Raw genomic sequence first — 20,894 nt, 5'->3', positions numbered from 1 at the left:
TCTATGATCTTCTAAAACTCATAAGAACATGAACATTCATATCAAAATTTCAAGAATCATATTAACACATATAAAACATGGAATTTTGATATTAGCCATTGTAAATGGATTAGCATAAGCATTACACCATCTAAAACATGTTTTAAAACACCAAAACAATTTAGGGTAATGTTTCTAGTCCATTTCCAGCAGCAAAACTCGAAAATCTGCATTCAGGGGCTCCTACTCGTCGAGTGCAAGAACCTACTCGACGAGTAGGAAGAATTTCCTCATGGACTCATCGAGTCCCCCCATGGACTCGGCGAGTTCATGCTGCAGAGTCCAAATTTTTGAGCTTTTTCAACAAGTTTGCATCAAGTATCAAGAAAACATGCATAGGCTCTGATACCACTGTTGAGTTTTGAGCATTCTAACACTCCTATGGTGTACATGCAACCCTAGAAACCTTGGATCTATGTTTTCTCTAAATACATGCAAATTTGATTTTCCAAGGTTTACTTCCTATCTAGCATGTTATGGGGAACTTGTAATACAAAACTCAAGTAGAATAACATACCTTTTAGTAGCTTGGATTCCTTGATGACTTTGTGAGCCTAGCACCCCAAATGTGATGCCTCAAATGCTTCACACAACACCACAATTCTTGGAATAACCTTGAGAGAAGTTCACTATACTCAAAAATCGGCTAGCCCTCTTACTTGTTTGTAGTAGTACTGATTTTGCTTGCATAAGGTGTCTTTATATAGTTGTGACACAAGTAGGGTTACACCATGTAAACCCTAATTGTCATGGCTTTCCATATTCCATGATCCATGGGTTTGTAACCTCCAGGGACTACTCATGGAGCACCTTATGGATTTTAACCCAATCCATACAAACCATGGATCATTAGCCCACTATACAAGAATAGATTATTTACACAATCAACCCCATATATTTAATTAGTCTCTCTTTTGATCACTTAATTAGTTCAAGATTAATTATTTGATCAATACTAATTAAATAACTATTAATATATTAGTACTTATAATATATTAATAAACCTTAAGTGTCCTTTCTCTCATTTTGGTCTATCCAAGTATTGCAATGACATGCAACCCAAATGGACCATGCCAGGTCGGGTCAACTACATACCAAATATAGTTATGGACTTAGACACTATATCCAACAAGATCCACACGCAACTCTTCATCTTCACATAGATCTACAACTTCTTCCCGCTTCCAACATAACAAAGCCAACTTCCTTTTTTCTTTTCTTGACAACTTCTCCTCTTCTTTGGCAATTAAAGAAACCTGAAAGAGAAAAAGAACTTTACATGCATATCTATCTGAAAACAAAACTCATAAAATCTTTACCTCTTCCGAAATCACCCTCTCCAACTGGGATTTGTAGGGACTGAAGTGAACACTGAAGTCGATTATTTCAACACCCTCAGAATCAGAGTGACATGTCGATTTTGATACCTCTAATTGTGGATTGACTTTTCCATCAAAATTTTCAAATTTCTACATAAAAATTACAAAGAACACAATTGTTAATACATATGAAATCCAAATTTGAAACATAAATGAAATTTAACTTCAATTATACATCGAAGTTGAATATACAATGAATTACAAATCAAATAAATCGGTTGCAGACACAATAAGTTCACCTTATGTGAAGAAACAATAGACAATTTGCAAACCATCAAATCAAACGAAGCAATTATTTTTACCAATTGAAACAAACAAATGCAATGAAGTACAAAGGATAGAAATCGATTGAAGAAGTAAATTTTTTACCTTAGGTGAGCAGATTTTAGACGAATTGCAATCATTAGGATCAAATGTCGATTGTGATACCTCTGATAGTGGATTGACTTTTCCATCAACATCTTCAAAGTTCTACATAATAATTATATGTAACACAATTTTTAATACGTATGCAATCGAAATTTGAAACATAATTGAACCATAACTTCAATTATACATCGAAGTTGAAAATACAATCAAGTAAAAATCAAAGGATTCGATTACAGAGACAAAAAATTTTACCTTATGTGAAGAAACAATTAATGAATTGCAAACCATAAATGTATGGAATCAATTATTTTTACCAATTTAAACAAACAAATGCAATGAAATACAAAGAACAGAAATCAATTAAACAATTAAATTTTTACCTTAGGTGAAGGTATGTCAGACGAACTGGAATCACTAGGATCAACTGTCGATTTTGATACCTCTGACGGTGGATTGACTTTTCCAGCAACAACTTCAAAGTTCTACATAAAAAGTATACGTAACACAATTGTTAATACATATGAAATCGAAATTTGAAACATAAATGAACATTAACTTCAATTATATATCGAAGTTGACTATACAATGGACTAAAAATCAAAGGAATCGAGACAATAAGGTTACCTTATGTGAATAAATATACGAATTGGCAAACCATAAAATCAAACGAATCAATTATATTTACCAACTGAAACAAAGAAATGCAATGAAATACAAAGAATCGAAATCGAGTAAACAATTGAATTTTTACCTTAAGTGAAGGTATGTCAGATGAATTGGAAGCCATTGGATTAACAGAAGCAACTATTTTTACCAACAATTGTCAACCAACAACTATGATTGAAGCATTTACAGTCAAATTCAACTCTTATATAGACAAGAAAGTTAATCAAAACCACCTAATTTCTAGCAATCATGGAATCGTGTGGTGCAGTTCTTGATTAAAACCAATTTGCGGTTTAGGGTAAAAGTCGGAGGCGTGCTGCAGTTTAACGCAGTTTCCAATTGAATTGCTTCTTGAGGAGACAACAGGCAGTTGTGTAGAACGTGGGTAGAGACGCAATCATACAGAATTGTGGGGAGAAGAAGCAGGAGGCGATAAACTGAAAAAAACCACCAAAATCGAGTTTATGCGGCCCAGATTGAAAGAACGTGGAGTTTAGACGGCTGAGATTTGGACGACGGCAGTTAGACTCACCGTCGTCAATAGTATTATTAATTCACCCTTTTCACCTTTAATTAATTCCAATTAATCCCAAATAAATTTCAGATTAATTCTGATTAATAATTAATTAATTCTAATTGATTTCTTATTAATTTATTAACCATATAAATTAACAAATCAATTATTTAACTATTGATCTCATGTTAATTTATTAATCACATAACAAATTAACATATCAATTATCTATTTCCAATTAATATATTAATCACATAATATATTAACAAATTATTTCTCTCTCTCTCTCTCTCCTAATATCATTTCTAGTTATTTTTGGTTATGAGGGCAACCCTAAAAGGACTTTGCTTCTATTTGCAAGTTTATACCAATTTATTTATGAGCTTAGACACCTTAATCCAACGATTAGGAGTGGTTGTCTTGGGACCTTTGTCAGCATGGGGCTTGATATGAGTTTCTTCAACAATCAACTCGTGAACAATCGAATCAACAGTGGTAAGAGTTGTGCAATGCAAGATTAATCCATGCAAGCCGTCAAAATCTGAACATAATGTCACCAAGAACTGAACCAAACGTTGCTCTTCCATTATATTAGTATAAGGCTTTAAAGCCTTCAACTCAGCAGGTTTTGTAAGAGTCAACTGATCCCACAAATCTGACATAACTGCATAGAATTCCTAAACACTGATATTGTTCTGTTGGAGGGCTCGAATACAAACTCTAACTAGTCCTGCTTTGCAAACTTAGACTGATTATACAGCTTATCCAAGTGATCCCAAACCTCCTTTGTTATATCATACTTAGCCAACTGAGTATCAATAGACTGGATAATAGAATTATTAATCCAAGTAATGATCTTGGAGTTATCAGTCTCCCATCAGTAAAGTTGCATAATTTGCAGCCTTTTCATCTTTTGGTTTTTCTTGTCACCTTTAACAATCCCCCACATACTCTTGCATCGCAAAAAATTCATCATAACATAACTCTAATAGGCATAGTTCTTACCATCAAGTTGGGTACTAATGGACTGAAGAGAATCAACTTTTAGGGCCATATTTCCAATAACAGTCAAACGAAAATAACCAAAACCAACAGCAAATATGAATAGCAATAGTAACAATCATGATCTTGAAATCAACAAAATCGAACAAATCATACCAAGCAGAATACATAAACGAAGCAGGAAATCATACCCTCGGTCAGCGCAACGTCGTGCCTCTTACAACTCGCCCCCAAAACCGAAAATACAAGTGATCAACCGAGCTTTTATACCATGTGAACGAACAAGTAAAAGATATAGAAGGGATAGGGTTTCGTATTATTATCAAATAAGAAGAAAAAATACAATATAAGGAAAAGACATAATTTCTAGACTAGCTAATTAGGGTTTCCTAGCTAATGGGCCAATATAACACTCAATACAAAATAAATCTCAAAATCTTATTAGGCTAACAAATACAACATTTCTAACAATATATATATATATATATATATATATATATATATATATATATATATATATGTAGATACATATACATATACATATACATATACATATACATATATATATATACACACACACACACAAACACACACACATAAGCTCCTTAGAAGTCGAACTACAATTCTGAAAATAAGATATTACATCATGGAAGTGATTTAGATTACCATGATTTTTATAATTACATTGCAAAATTTTCACTCTTCTTACAAAAATACCAAAAGAAACCAAAGACTACACTTTTTTGCATGTTGTCAGATATGGGTTAGGTACGCCTATACAACCTCCGAATGAAGGACCTGAGCAGATGTTTACATATAATGGCCCTTTGGATGTAAAAGAAGTTCCACAAGAAGGGTACAAACACACCACTGCTAGGTCTTAGGCATTCTCATCGAGAAAAATGTGTATCTGCAAGGATGAAGTCCTCATAGATACAGATGAAAAGAAAAGACGTTGCATGCCAACTCCCAACACCGTTAGACTGTTGTATAGACCGTAACATTCATATTCTATATGAACAACAAGATATTTTGTAACACCCTTTTCCTGGATTTGAATTGTTTAGGGAATTAAAGAGTCAAAAACTTGGTTTTGGGGGAAAATCGAATGTTACGACGTGATCGTAGAATGGTCACGACGTGAAAAGCTGAGTTGAAGAATACGTGTCTGGAGGATCAATCATGACATGACACATAGCTTGTCACGGCGTGAAAAGGGTTGCAACCCAAGCCTATGACCTTTTAGGGTTTGCTTTGTATTTAAGCACCCTAAACTCGAATTTAGGGTTCATTTCTTAGCCTTCATCTCCCTTAAACCTCAGAAACCTTAACCTTAGTTCATCTTCGTGGTTTTGGCTAATTTTAAGTGGTTTATGTGCTCTTTGTTGAAGAAGATGGTCCCTTTGGTGCATTGTTTCAGCAATCAAGCCTCTTCCTCACCACCTTGTATTGTTTATAGACCTTTGTAAGTCCTAAACATCTTGCCTTTTCACTTAAGCATGTTAGATCTACGTTTTATTCACTTTTCCTCATGATTGGGTTGGGTAGATGCATGGGATCCATAAAGTTAGCAACTTTATGGATCATTGAGGCCTTTTAATTAGCATATGTCTCGAATATGAGGATTGGTGGTGGTTTGGACTCCAAGCATGAGTTTTGGCCTCATTTTCCTTTATTTTGACATAGAATGCGTAGAGGACACGCATGGAGCATGCATGTCCATAAAGTTGTCATTTTTATGGACCTTTGGAGTCCTTTAAAGCTTTTGGAAAAGTTGGAGTTGAAGACTTAAAGGATTAAGGAATCGAACCATTAGGATTTTGCTTCAGACAGCGGTCATGTCATGACCAGAATAGTGTCATGAAGTAACGATGGGAGGTCCCTCGACTAATTTGTCTGGATGTGTTCACGACATGACCATGGAAGGCTCGCGTCGTGACATCGGCTATTCGGTTGTCTGTGACTAATTTAGCTAAGTTCGAGTGTGGTCGAGTTGGAATCAGGCTGAGTGCATTCTCACGACATGACCAAGGGTTGGTCACGACGTAAGGTCCAATTGTTAGTATTGTTGGGTGTTGAATTTGACTTTGATCGTTGACTTTTGACCATGGTTGACTTTTGGTCAAAATATGGCTTTAGGGTGTAGACTGAGAGGGTGCTTCTTTATTTTTTGTAGGTGTCTCGTTGTAGCTGTCTACCCTGTGTGTGAAAGTTGTGATGTTTAGCTGCTACTTGCGAGGTGAGTCCTCTCACTATACTTGTATGTGTGGTAGTATGTGCATGTTGACCAGCTCGGTCTTAATTGTAGATAGTTGTTATATGCGAAATGAGGTACAAATAACTCCTGGACTATTGTGAGTCTATGGGACTGCTGATAACCCGTGAGGTGTGCTGTTAATCCACAAGGCGTGTTGTTAGCCCACTAGGACCATTAATAGATAGTGCTCAGGGTTGTTGATAACCCATAGTTGATTATTATGCTATAATGTATGAGATATTTTGGGGAACTCGCTAATATTTGTGCTTACAGTTGTGGATTAAATATTTTGCAGGTACTTATCGGATTGGGAAGGCGAGACTATACACACATCAACAGATTTATGATTTAAGTTTCCGCATTGTCTTCTTTAACTTAGATTTATGAATAATGGTTTATGAACAAATGGTTGCCCCGAATCTAATTGTATTAAAATGGATGTTTTTATTATTTTAAAAATGAAAATTTTAGTCTGGGACTTTGGGACGTTACATATTTCACTAGGGTTTCGCCATCCTTTTCTCATTTATATTCCGACGATGGACTTTTGGACGGGCTTATATGGAGACTATGACTCAGGCTGGTTGGAATGTGATGTAAGTTATTGTTGGGTCAAAAATATGGTTTATACTTTGCTTTTCTAAGCATTTATTGTTTTATTATTTGGGCCAAAAATAGTATAGGATTAATTGTAGCTTGGACCGAGCATTGGATTATTTGTATTTTGGGCATTGTCTTCTTTAACTTAGATTTCTGAATAATGGTTTATGAACAAATGGTTGCCCCGAATCTAATTGTATTAAAATGGATGTTTTTATTATTTTAAAAATGAAAAATTTAGTCTGGGACTTTGGGACGTTACATATTTCACTAGGGTTTCGCCATCCTTTTCTCATTTATATTCCGACGATGGACTTTTGGACGGGCTTATATGGAGACTATGACTCAGGCTGGTTGGAATGTGATGTAAGTTATTGTTGGGTCAAAAATATGGTTTATACTTTGCTTTTCTAAGCATTTATTGTTTTTATTATTTGGGCCAAAAATAGTATAGGATTAATTGTAGCTTGGACCGAGCATTGGATTATTTGTATTTTGGGCTTGGCCTTAGGTCCATATATATATAGGGTGAGGAGTGCATGTGAAGGATGAACACTAGAGGAGCTTAAGTGTGTGCATTTGAAGGTGTTCTAGAGAGAGAAACTAGAGAGAAGAACAAGTGTGTTTTAGTGTGTGTGAATCTAATGTAAAGGATCATCATTCTATTCATTAATACATTGAGATTCATATTATTCTTCTTCTCCTTCTCTTCTATTTGATCTGACATCATCCGTTTGATTGGGATTCCGCACCATCAAACGGATCTGATTGATACACAAGCAGATTGGGGACTTACAATTGGTATCAGAGCTTGGAGTGTATCAGTCAATTTTTTCAGATCTGGAGCCGATTTGATCTTATTTTGGAAAGATTCTTGCGTTTTTGGATAGATCTCTGAAAATTAGGAGGGGTTTGTTCTTCGCGTTTTTCGTAAAAACGAGTTTTTGATCGAGTTTTGGAGCAAAAATGGTGAAAAACGCCGTTTTTTTCGCGATCTGAAGCTGAGTTTACGGTCCTTGAAGGGTTTACGGTCCAGAGTTTACGGCCGTAAACAGTTTATGGTCGCCGGAGTTTACGGTCGGCAGTTTACGGTCGCCGGAGTTTGCGGCCTCGGCTCGGAATTCGGTGAACGGCTAGGGAAGTCGGCTCAGCAGCAGCAAGCCTCGCATCGCATCTTCGCCTCGCACAGCAGCTTCACACACGCGCCTCGTCCTCGCTTCGCAGCTATCTTCGCAAGCAGCAGCTTCGCATTAAAAATATTGAAACGGATTGGGGGTGTCGGGGATCGAACCTGCGACCTCTGCTTGAGGAACCCAGCGCTTTACCAACTCCTCTAGTGACGCCTTTGTTCCTTCCCTCCCAGTTTTAATTCAAAAGCACTCCCTTTCGTTCCTAATTTCGCATTTTTTACATTTTTAACCCAAAAATCAATTTTCTTTATTTTAAAATTCCATTTTCAACCCAAAAAATTTAGTTTATAATTTTTGACTTTATTTTTTAACTTTTGACCTTAAAATTTTGACTTTGACTTTCAAGTTTGACCTTTGACCTTAAAATTTTGACTTTGACTTTCAAGTTTGACCTTTGACTTTAAACTTTGACTTTCTCGTTTAACTTTTAAATTTTCAAATTTAGCTTTTCGGTTTGACTTTTAAGTTTGACTTTTCAAGTTTGACTTTTGAGTTTGACTTTTTAAATTTGACTTTTAAGGTTGACTTTTGAGGTTTATAGTCAAAGGGAATTTTTTTGGGTTTGACTTTTGAGTTTGACTTTTTAAATTTGACTTTTAAGGTTGACTTTTGAGGTTTATAGTCAAAGGGCATTTTTTTGGGTTTGACTTTTAAGCTTGACTCTTTAAATTTGACTTTTAATGGCTTTTGAGGTCAACAAGGGAAATGAAGACATGAAAGAGAGTCAGGATATGTTAAGACAAATATTCAACATGTTCGATTATATCCTTGGAGAATCCCTGGAAGCTCAGTTGCAGCGATTTACTACACTTACTACTGAGATGAATATAGCTGGGATTTTCTTGACTAAATCTGAGATAAACAAAAAGCTGTTGAATTCACTTCCGAAATCGTGGGATAAGAGCGTGGTTGTCATCAAGAAGCCAAAAGATCTTAATCGTCTTAGTCTTGCTGATATAATTGAAGAAATTGACGCTTTGAAGTGTGGAAAAACAATGAGAACACTAGAGGAGCTTAAGTGTGTGCATTTGAAGGTGTTCTAGAGAGAGAAACTAGAGAAAAGAGAGTGTGTGTTAGTGTGTGTGAATCTTGTATCCGGATCTTCATTCGTATAAATACATACAAGATTCATCATCTTCTTCTTCTCATTCTCTTCTATTTGATCTGACATCATCCGTTTGATTGGGATTCCGCACCATCAAACGGATCTGATTGATACACAAGCAGATTAGGGACTAACAGTTATATACGTATGTGATCATTACATATTAAAAATTCACTTCGGTTACTTTATTGTGCACATATGTTGATTAATAATACATCGTGTTGTGGATTTCGTTAAAGATAGAGCGAAGAATGGATGATGCTCGGTGGACATTTGTACCGACAACTTTCAACACAGATGTAGAGGATTGGCGTAAAATGTCTAATGATTCTTGATACAATATATTATACTTATGTTTCATGGTCAATACATGAGTAATAGTCATTTATAAGAAAATGTTGTATGATGATTACTTAATTCCAACCTTTTGTGTAGCCTTACATCCCTATCAATATATCGCATGCCCACTAGTTTTTGGGAGTTTGGGATTTTAAGACATTCACAATGACTATATACGATAGTTACTGGGTGGATGATTATTGTTTAGAAAATGAATCTTGATTTATAGCTATATAAGCTCGTATCATAAACTCCTAGTTGGTATCAGTTATTAGGGTACCAAACTCGTTGATGTAAACCCCCCCCCCCCTTTAGACTTTTAAAACGACTTTCGTAAATAACGCAGATGTACCACAACAGTCTGGCGGTAAAATGGATTGTGAAGTGTTCTTATGTTGATTCTCAAAGATGTTGCTCGCTGGAAAATCTTTCAAGATAGAGGTTCAACCAAAAAAAAAACCTGGGTCATCTCATTTTGAAAGCGGATAACATAAATTGCATGGGGTGTGAATAATAAGTAGGTGTCCATTTGTAGTACTATTTAAAACATATTTAAGTTTATGTAAAATATGTTTACCATAAAATATAATATTTTTTAAAAGTCTAAAGGGGTGTGAATAATAAGTAGGTGTCCATTCGGATTAATTGGTCATTTTTACCATAAAATATAATATTTTTTAATTTTTTTATCAAAATATAAAACATACATTTCACAATGAGTATTCTAAGTTTAATATTTATTTTTATAAATAAAAATATAGGATAATTATTTCGAGACCTCTGCGGGGTCTTCAGGACGGAACGTTCCGCCACCGCCCCCAAAAACTAAATGGGAGTAGTACCTGACCCCAATCCCGTCCACAAAACCAAAAAAATTGTAAAAATACTCTTGTATAAAAACGGGTCCCACATGGTCGAGTCGTATAGTGGTTTTTAACATCTTAAGTTAGATTATTCAATTTCCCTATATTTTTTTACGAAAAATTAATTATCCTTCTATATTTTCTTTCTATTTATCTTCATACCGATATAAAATTGAGACAAAGATTATATTTTGATAAAACTAATAATATATTAAGACAATTATCATTATTTTACACAGATAAAAAGATAATTAGGAAGAAAAATAGAAAGATATTCTCATTCATTTACTAATTTATACACTAATGCTTCAACTTAATACAATATTTGTAACGAGATATATATAAAAGCTCCTAACAAGTTGAACTATAGTTCCAAAAAAAGATATTACATCACGGAAGCGAATTAAATGCATTTTAAACTTACGTTGCAAAATTGTCGGTGTATCTACAAAAATACCAAAAGAACACCAAAAAGCCTGTACTTTTTTTGCATGAGATACACAAAAAAATTACATGCTTCGGTGTCCTTTTTATATTTTTACAAATACAATACTTATTTTACAACAAAATAACAAGTATAATAATTAAAAACACACTCTAATTTACTTCATAAAGTAGACAAAATTTTTATTTAGACTTTGATCAAAGATGTAATTAGTCAACTAAACTCTAACAAGTTCTTGAGCTAATTCCTCCGTCAAGTCCCCAAAAATGGCGACACCTATCTCCATTCCAGTCTCTCTAATCTTCTCATCATCAAATCTCTTCCACCCTTCACTTTTCTCTTTTCTAAAATCCAATTCCACCATCATATCAATCGTGTTTGATTCCACCATTTTCCATGATTCCATTCTTCTAACAACCCTTTTCACAATCACTTCCAATTCCATCTCATTCTTTCTTTCTTCCACAATTAGATCTGAAACAAGCTTTTTCATATGCGTAGGAATGTTTTTAAAGCCTAAAATGTTGAAGATTTCACTTAAAACAATCTCTTCATCATCTTCTTCTTCAATTTCTTCAATGCAATCACCATATTGTTCTGACATGTGTTTTTCAAGTTCGATTGGATCCAACTTTGCGAGCTTCTCGAATCTTTGGAGTTTTTGTAAAAGTTTATGTTTTGCTCCTGTAAAGTTGACCCCACAAAGATTTTGGTCATATGATACAAATATAGAATTTTACAAAGTTGAATTCAAATTTAAAATAGAAAAGGGTAGATCTGGCATTTCATATAGTTTCAATGGGTTCCACTGTCTTTATGTGACAGATCATATATAAAAGGTACTACTTTTCCAGAGCTAGAACGTGCAACTTCAAATGTAAAGTTAGTCAAAATGGTCCTATTGAAACTGGTTTAAATTTACCGAAATTAGTCTTAATCTATTTAAAAACTAATAAAGGTTTTATGCAAAAAAAAAAAAAAAAAAAAAAAAAAAATCTCAATTATTTTGGAATTTTTTTTTTGATAGTCTTAAAAAAAATTGAACATAAAAATCTCGTTAATTTAATTTTACACGATAATTTGTCATTTCCTATTAAAATAAAAATAAGGATTTTTTCGTTAATTTTGACAAAATATTAAATAATCGGGACTTTTCTGTTCAAAAAAAAAAATATGACTTTGTCAAAAAAAACCAATCAAAATAGTACGTAAAACCCAAATTAATAAATCCAAAACCGGATTTGATCCCTTTGCTTTACACGAAATTGCAATTTAGTCCAAATTTTGTATTTTCGTGCGGATTTAGTCCCTATACTTTACTCAAAATTGCAAGTTTTTCCGTATTTTGAAGTTATTTTTATATGGGGAACGGACCGTATCCGCAATGAAATACGAAGCTCGACACTATGAAGATTCATAAATTTTGAAAATTTGGACAGAACTTGTATTTTTTGGAAAGCGTAGGGACTAAATTTGTAATGACTCGATATTATTTATTAATATATTAACTAAGGAGAGAGAGTGTGTGCTTGGCTAAAGTTTTATTCGTCCTTTAGTACTGAGAGCTCAGTGTCACAAAAATTTCAGTAGGGGTCGGTCTTTTTCATCGATTCTTTTTGGTTAAAAAGTTATAACATTAAACATTTTATGAACACTTTTTTTATATAATATAAATAGTTAGTAAATAGTACATATGACAATAAAGTTACAAAACAATATTACAAATAAACAGTATTAAAAATAGTTAATGTAAGTGTACTTTGAAAAAAAAAATAGTAAATAATATATTTTAGAGCTTTTTATAATTTATTGTAATATTAATTAGTAAATAATTCTATAAAAAAGGGAAACTATTATATAAGCCCAATGTCTTATTGCCTTGTATGCGTATATGTTAAACTAGCATTTTATAGTCAAAATGTAATCATATTATCGATTCAAAATGTACAACCATCAGGTGCTGTAAGTATGAATGGATCCCACGAATAATTTTCCATTGTCATCAAATAGATTTGGTGAAAGAGACAAACATGTTTAATTGTTTATATATATATGATATTATTAATTTATTTATTTAACTGTTTTGTGCATTAATTTTTCTTTTTGAATTATATATTCGTGATTCGTTATTGGGCAATTCTTTTTGGAGTGCTTTTAATCCCAAATTTGTTTTGTGTAATGATTAAATCATTATATTTTTTAACGGTTAAAAAAACATTTCGTGGTTGTTTTAAATAAGGTAGAAAATACAAAACAATATATTTACCATTTTATCGATTAGCCCATCAAAATTTTATTTTATTTTTCATATATACATGCTATTGAAGAAAGACAAAATGTCAAAAAGTAGAAAATATTTTTACCATCTTATATTCGAACTTATATTCGAAGCACATAATTATTTTTATCATTCCCTTAATAGACTTTTCTTCCTACTTATCTTCCTAACCATACTCATGTAAAAATAGTGACATATGTCATATTTAGATAAAATTAATAATATTTTAATACAATTATCATTATTTTAAATTAGTAGGAACATACGTAGAAAGAAAAATAGAAAGGATATTTAATTTCTTTAATAAAATTGTGAAATCACCAATGTTTTTTGTTTTTTTGTTTTGTTATCAAATTCAGATAACCCAGAAAAAAAAATGATTTTCTTAAGCAGTAAAAAAAATGGAATTATTTAACTATTATGAAAATTCGGTTAAATGGATAAATCGATAAATTAGTAAAAACACATGTTTTTTTATATTAAGTTTAAAATTTTCACTTACTCTGAACGTTGTCATAACTGCATTCAAGATCATAACCTTCCTCATCATCCTCAAACAATTGATCCAACACTGAAACCGGGCTGCATTGTTCCTTATCATCCTCCTCTTGAAAATTAATTTCTTGAGATTTCTCATTTTGGCAATCTTCTTTCTCCTAAAAAAGTGACCAAATTGTAACACTTTTTGAATTTCAAGGGCATATTTTGAAATTAGAAAAGTGCTAGGTGAATCTTGAAAAGTTATGCTGACTTTGCTTTCTACATGCGATTAAAGTGTGTTTGGATTTATCAATATGGATGTATCTAAATGTAAAGCCAAATTTTTGCTTTGTCCTTTTTGGGAATTTTATTAATCTTTAGACAATAGACAAGATTTGTTTTAAGTGAAGATTTTGTGGCAGTGTATACATAGTAAATGGCATAAACACCCCTATTAGGTTCAATGTCGCCTTGTCGATCATGGGCGTTTTTGTCATTTCACATATTTCTGCCATGGAAATCAGAAACCACATCCACACCCAGATTCTCTACATGACACCAAGATCCTCAACTGTGTTAACGAGTTGACTCAGTCAACCATGACTAGGTCTTTTAGCAATTTCAAGCGTGTTTAAAGTTTAAACTAAAGTGATTACTTCCACTTAAAAAACGTAAAAAATTAATTTTTTTAAAAACATGTGTAGAAATGAATGAAAGCCAAAACCTGTTGCAGGTGGTGAGCTGGAGACGTCGCCGGCGAAATGAAATCCGGTGTCCGGCGGCCAGAGGAAGGGCTTTTTTCAAGAGAAAAACGAAAAGGACTTGAAGGGCTTGAGCAGAAGCACTTTTCAGTGGAAGCAAAACAGTCATTTTCACCCATAAATTCAATCTCTTCTGAATCATGAATAGACCACGAACTACATGAAGTCTCCAAATCCGACGACTTTTCCGACCAATCTGCACTAGTAAGCCTGTTGGTATTATTATTATATGAGCAACCACTTCCGACGACGTCGCTTTTCCGGTTTCTGCTCGTCAGCGGTGAAGATAAGCTGATTTCACGGCGTTTTATTCGCGTTCTCCGATCCTTCAACCTCTTGAGAAGAGATCCGAATAACCCAAACCCAGCATTCCTGGATGAATCGGATTTGGGTTTGTAAGTAGGCTTCTTCTGCTTTTGGATCCTCATGGCGGCATCGAGTAGCATGGCGGCGGTTCTGGATGGAATATGGAGGAAGACGGTGGCGTTGTTGGGACTTCTGCCATTATACGGGCTCTTAATCGCCGGCGACGAGAAATCAAGAAACGGCGATTTCCTAACATCCGGCGAATCATGGAACGATAATAGACAGACATGGTTGATGCAGAAATTACGAGCGGTGGTGGAAGCAGATGTGGATTGGATTAAGGGTTTTCGTTTTCTGGGGTTAAGAGCGGTGTCTCTGGTGGTTGTAGATTTGAGCTGACAACGGCGGTCGGCGATGTAATTCTTGAGCTGAAATGGTTCTTGATCTTCTCTTAACAGTTCACATAAATGCTTATGACTCATGATTGTAAAGAATTTATTCCCCAATAATTGTTTGCGAAAATGGGTGTTGAAGAGATTTCAACAAGAAAAAGGGAAGGTTGGAAATTGGGAAAAGATAGAGTTGATTGCGAAAGAGGTTTTTACTCGATTCAAATCTTGTGTTTATGATATCAAGGCCATTGGGTGGCGATTATTTTTAAATAAATACAAATATTTCCTTCACATGAAAACAAAAAAGCTTTTGTCTTTAAAACTAATCGGTAAAAAAGACAATTTTATTTTATTATTATTTGTTTTTTTACTTTACTTTACTTTGAGCGATTTTTCAAGAACGCAAATATTTATTTGTTCATTTACATTATTCACAAGTCACAACATATTTTATTAAGACTCATGCCATTTAAGTAGATTTAAGTAGGAGGATATGGTTCATTCTAATCCTAACTCTGTTTATCAGATTTGACGTAGTTTTCTTAGATAACAAGTTTGACTGGTGTTTGTTGTGGACGCAGCAGATTTGACGTAGTTTTCTTGGAGAACAAGAACACTTTACCAAAGTTGAGAGACACCAAATTCCCACAGCTAAAACCAAGGCAATCATAACTAGGACAGAAAACAGAGAAACCCACTCACGAAGCGTGCGAGGTGGTAAAGCACCTTATGCATCACACTAATAATTAACCAATTAACCTAAGTTAGTGAGTCAGTGATTACGCTACTCACATTAGGTGTTAGGCTTATCGTCACTTCAGTAACAGCTAGTAACAGTAACCCAGATCACAGGGTTTCACTTAAAGGGTGAATACTACTAAAAATTCATAAGTCTATTATACATAGACCTCTGTTATGAATTGCTTTCAAATGTCAGAACATGATACACTCAGAACTAAGATAACTTGGATTCAAATAACACTCGACTTGTAACCATTACTAAAGGCTTACCACCGTTTCATCTTTTAAACCTTATAGCAGAAAGATGCCACCGAAGAAGTCGAACAGAAACAAAAACAACGCACCACCACCTCCACCGTATGATCCGGTTGTCTTTCAGGCTGCAGTAACAGCCGCACTGACAACTGTCATGATTCAAATCCACGCAAGTGATACCAGTGGATCGGGTAGTGGTACTAACAATTGTAACCACAGGGAGAGCCACGGACACACTAGAGAGTGTTCGTACAAAGACTCCATGAATTGTGGACCCAAATCCTTCGATGGAAGTAGGGGAGTCATCGCCCTAATGCGATGGTTCGAGAAAACGTAGTTGATTTTTGAGATATGCGCATGCCCAGAAGGGAGCAAAGTGAAGTTTGCTGCCTGCACCCTCTCTGACAGAGCCCTGACATGGTGGAATAGCAATGTCAAGTCACCGACCCTACCAGTGGAAAACATGATGGGCTGGGGGAATCTAAAAGAAATGATGTTGGAAGAGTATTGCCCGAGGGATGAGATACAAAAGCTAGAGCAAGAGCTGTGGAACCTTACCATGGTAGGCTCGGACATAGTAGCCTACACCAATAGATTCAACGATTTAGCCGCGCTATGCCGTGGGATGGTTACCCCGAAGAGCAGGAAGGTAGAGAGATACATTTGAGGACTACCTCCTCCAATCCAAGGAAATGTGATAGCAGCGAAACCCCTTACATTCGACAGTGCCAAGCATCTGGCTCGAACACTGGTGGACCATGGAGTCCGCCAAGGCATAATGACCCCCGTTCATGAGTCAACCAAAGAAAGAGACGATAAACAAAAATATGGGAGCAAGAAGAAAAGACAGTCAACACAAGAGCCCTCAAATGGACCACAGATGATTGCGGTTCATGCTGCCACGACAGCAGCCACTCCAGCACCCGACAGTCGATATGCTGGAACCCTCCCGAAATGTAACAAGTGCAACCTCCATCATACCGGAGTGTGTCGTAAGATGTATTGCAAGAAGTGCCTCAGGAAGGGACATACTATTCGTTTCTACAGGGCACATCACGACCAATCTCCCAGGTCCCATATGACGGAGTAAGCCAGACCTGTTACGAGTGTGGCGAAACGGGACACTACAAGAGAGAATGTCCAATGGCAAGGAACTCCGGCGAAGATGGAAGAGTGTTGATGATAACCGCAGGAGAGACTATCCCGGAAACACCTGAGAACAGCGATACGTTTTCCAAATAAAAATATTTTGTAAAACTTAATTTTTTGCGAAAACCGTTACCAACTAAATCATAACCGTAAGCTGCTCCCTCGTCCAAACAAAGCACATCATTCATATAAAACTAAGTATCTTTACAGGTAAACTATAATGGCTTAGTGTAAACATTAGGGTCGTATATAATTAAGAACCTATAGGCTTAGAGTGCGTGATTCCGCCTTATTTCCTGTTCCTTGTCTGGTTGTGGAGAGATGCGGAGCTTGAACGATTCATTTGGGGGGGGGGGGGGGGGCGAAAGTATTAGAAAACTAAATTTAACGTTTTTACACATAAAATAACCATTTTTTCCAGCAATTAAACACCAAAAATACCTATAATTACGGTTCTTACACATAAAAAAAAACCAATTTTTTTTCTTCAACTAAACACAAAAAATACCTAAAAGAAGAATTACAACTCAGACCCGGCGACCTTTAAGGTCTTTAAATTCATCAATTACTGACTTCGTATCAATGTTTTCAGCAATTTCTCTTTCTATGTAAACCACCAAGTTGTTTGCGAGAAAGTCATCTGACATCTTATTGCGAAGGCGGTTCTTGAATATTTTCTTTGCTGAAAAGCCCCTCTCTGTTGTTGCGGTAGAAACTGGAAGTGTCAAGATTAACCGAACCACTCTATCAAGCAAATAATATGTCTTACGTTCCTGAGTTTCTACAAGACCCTTGCATATGTCAGCAATAGTTGATACACCACTTAGCTTGGGATTCTTTTTCATATCGATATTAAAAATCTCCAATTGATATCGTAATTGAATTCTCTCTTGCTCCGTAAAATCTTTAGGATAATACTTTTCAACGAGAAGACAAATCTGATCAATGTTAATCACTTTAGGGTGTTCTTTTGAAACTAAAGTAGAACTAAGACTTAACAACTCCATCGCTTGATCATTGAATCTACTATTCAACTCATGTAACTATTTGTCCAATGTGGATGTAAACAAATCTACTCGATAAAAATTTTCAAAAGTAACATGATTATCGTTTTTTCGAGACCGGTATCGAGTAGAAGTATATGGAGCTTTCATATCCGGCAAATCTACTTGATGTTTTTCACAAAATAACTTTACCTGTGCAAATAAAGAATCCCATCCGTTGTTCCTGAAATCATTTAGACTCTCCTTTGTTGCTGAAACTAACTCCATGGCATTAAGAATACCTTGGGATTTCTTTTGTAGAGCTTGAGAAAGTATATCAGTTTTTCCCATTACTTCTTTCATCAAGTGAAGAATAAAAACAAACTCAAATGATTTCAGGAAACAGTAAGCTACATCAGCATCTCCGCGTTGAGAATAAGTAGTAGATACATCATCAATTATTCCCTGGAGAACAACACTATTACAATCAAACATGTTAAGCAAACTGCAAATCGAACGAAAATGAGAACCCTAACATGTATCACCAGCTCTTCTTAATGTCCCAACTTGATTCAATCCTTTACCTGATTCGATTTCACCAAGTTCCAATAAATGTTCAATCTCAGTTTCCTTTGCCTTTTGTAACTCATCATGTCGTTTACTAGAAGCACAAACTACATTAATTATAAAAATTAAGTTTGTAAAAAATTGGTGTATAGGAATAATTTCCCTTGAAGCAGCCACCAATGCTAGTTGTTATCTGTGAGCGAAGTAGTGAACATAATACGCATAAGGACAATCCTTAAGAACAAGTGCCTGCAATCCATTCCATTCCCCTCTCATATTCCTAGCACCATCATAACCTTGGCAACGAATTTTACTAAGATCAAACTGATAGTGCAAAAGTTAGGTCTGCATATTTGTTTTCAAGGTTAATGATAAGGTGTCCCTAACATGAACCAAATCCAAGAACCTTTCCCGTATGATCCCTTCTCCATCAACAAATCTCAAAACTATGGCTATTTGATCTTTTTTAGACTCATATCATGACTCATCAACCATGACACAAAAGTATGAATCCCCGACTTCACTACGAATATGCTTCCGAACTTTATTTGCAATAATACTAAGAAGTTCTTTTTAAATATCTCCAGAAGTATACTTTGAATTATAAGGAGAATTCTCTAATATAACATTTGCAACTTCATCATTATAAGATGCTAGAAGTTTTAGTAGTTGAAGAAAATTACCTCGATTTTTGGAATTAGGCGTTTCATCATGGCCTCGTAAAGCACAAGCTTGGAATGTCATCCAACGAACTGTGTCAATTGAAGCTTTTAATCGTAAACGATTCTTCAGTATTTGTGCTTCATTTTGCTTCACTATGATATTTTCAATGTGTGTTGCTTGATTCATCAAGTTTTCAGCAAATGTAACAGCATTTCTATGTTGTGAACAACCTAAGTGCTTCATGAATGCACACTTTTTCCCATCATGAACTTTTTTCCAATTGTCAAATCCTTTAACAGTAAATGCATCGTAACCCATTGCACACACTTGGCTTATCATTAAATATATAACAAATAAAACAATAAGAAGCATGTGTTGTTGTAGAATACTCTAACCAATTAGGGAAAATGTTGAACCAAGAATATTGGAATCTACGAGGATGTTTCTTTGAACCTTTAGCATGATATTCTTGAAGACGTATTTGGAAAGGTCCTAAAGTCATATAAGCTCGTCTTACTTGTTCCCTTAAATTAACTGGATATTCCCACATTTGTTTTCATTTAGCGGGATCTCTTTCTAGATTTTTAAGATCCACTTCATTAGGATTTGATTGTGTAGCTTCAAAAATATCATTCTCTTGTTGATTTTCATGTTCTTGCGGTTGCGGCTCACTTGTTGAAGTTTTGTGATGTTTACTTTGTTGATTTTCATTATGAGTTTCTTCATCATCATTCTTTCTTTTGAAAAAAGAATCAATGGTTTTCATCTTTCCCATAAAATTGTAAGCCTTGCATGATTGTATCTATAAAAATCAAAATTGAAATCATAATCTCATATTGCAAAATTCTGAATTCAATTAACCAACAATGTTCCTAAATCCTACAAATTTTATTTATGACAAATCATTTAACTAACAATGCTCCTAAATCCTAACAATCAAAAATCTAATCAATTAACTAGCAATTACATGATATAACATAATTGAAAACAATCAAACATTGTTGATTTTGATTTAGAAAAAAAATAATCAAACAGTTAAACATATATGAAATCAATCCTAAATCCTAACAATCAAAACTCTAATCAATTAACTAACAATTGCATGATATAACATAATTGAAAACAATCAAACATTGTTGATTTTGATTTAGAAAAAAATAATCAAACAGTTAAACATATATGAAATCAATCATTGATTCCAGCAGGGACAGGGACGCAGGGCAGTTAAACATAATTGAGATGAGAGATTATGATTTTTGCATTTTGAAGACAAAAAAAAAGACAACCCTGATTAAGTAACAGGGGCGCAGGGCAGTAGGGGCGCAACGACAGCAGATGGAGACTTCACTCTTCAGCGTGCAGCACAGCAGGTCAGCATCAGGCAAAGACAATCACCGAATCACGATTGACGATCCTTTCTTTTGTTTTATTCGGACTATTGGAAAGCATTGGGGGGCCAGCCCAATTTTTTAATGTATATGGCTTAATATGGATAAAAAAAACATGGGCTATTTAGACTTCTAATAAAAAAACCAGGGAGGCCAGAACCCC

The 20,894-nt window shown here is 34.7% G+C and overlaps 2 protein-coding genes across 2 annotated transcripts; both read right to left on the bottom strand.

Annotated features, from left to right (window-relative positions):
- Positions 1 to 10,904: 10,904 nt before the first annotated feature.
- Positions 10,905 to 15,226, bottom strand: LOC145159127 (uncharacterized). The gene is made up of 3 exons (XM_079078035.1): positions 14,251 to 15,226; positions 13,549 to 13,702; positions 10,905 to 11,452 (listed from the first exon to the last, which is right to left on the bottom strand). The coding sequence occupies exons 1-3, from the start codon at positions 15,073 to 15,075 to the stop codon at positions 10,986 to 10,988; spliced, it is 1,446 nt and encodes a 481-aa protein (XP_078934161.1). The 5' UTR covers positions 15,076 to 15,226; the 3' UTR covers positions 10,905 to 10,985.
- Positions 15,227 to 17,657: 2,431 nt separating this feature from the next.
- On the bottom strand, positions 17,658 to 19,661 carry LOC145157452 (uncharacterized). Its single transcript, XM_079076490.1, has 4 exons — positions 19,364 to 19,661; positions 18,681 to 18,787; positions 18,327 to 18,578; positions 17,658 to 18,173 (listed from the first exon to the last, which is right to left on the bottom strand). The coding sequence occupies exons 1-4, from the start codon at positions 19,659 to 19,661 to the stop codon at positions 17,658 to 17,660; spliced, it is 1,173 nt and encodes a 390-aa protein (XP_078932616.1).
- Positions 19,662 to 20,894: the final 1,233 nt, after the last annotated feature.

Source organism: Lactuca virosa, chromosome 2, assembly GCF_052849685.1.
Source record: "Lactuca virosa cultivar CGN04683 chromosome 2, Lactuca_virosa_CGN04683_v6, whole genome shotgun sequence".
Taxonomy (NCBI): domain Eukaryota; kingdom Viridiplantae; phylum Streptophyta; class Magnoliopsida; order Asterales; family Asteraceae; genus Lactuca; species Lactuca virosa.
The sequence above is the reverse complement of the archived record's forward strand: the minus strand, read 5'-3'. Positions and strand labels throughout refer to the sequence as shown.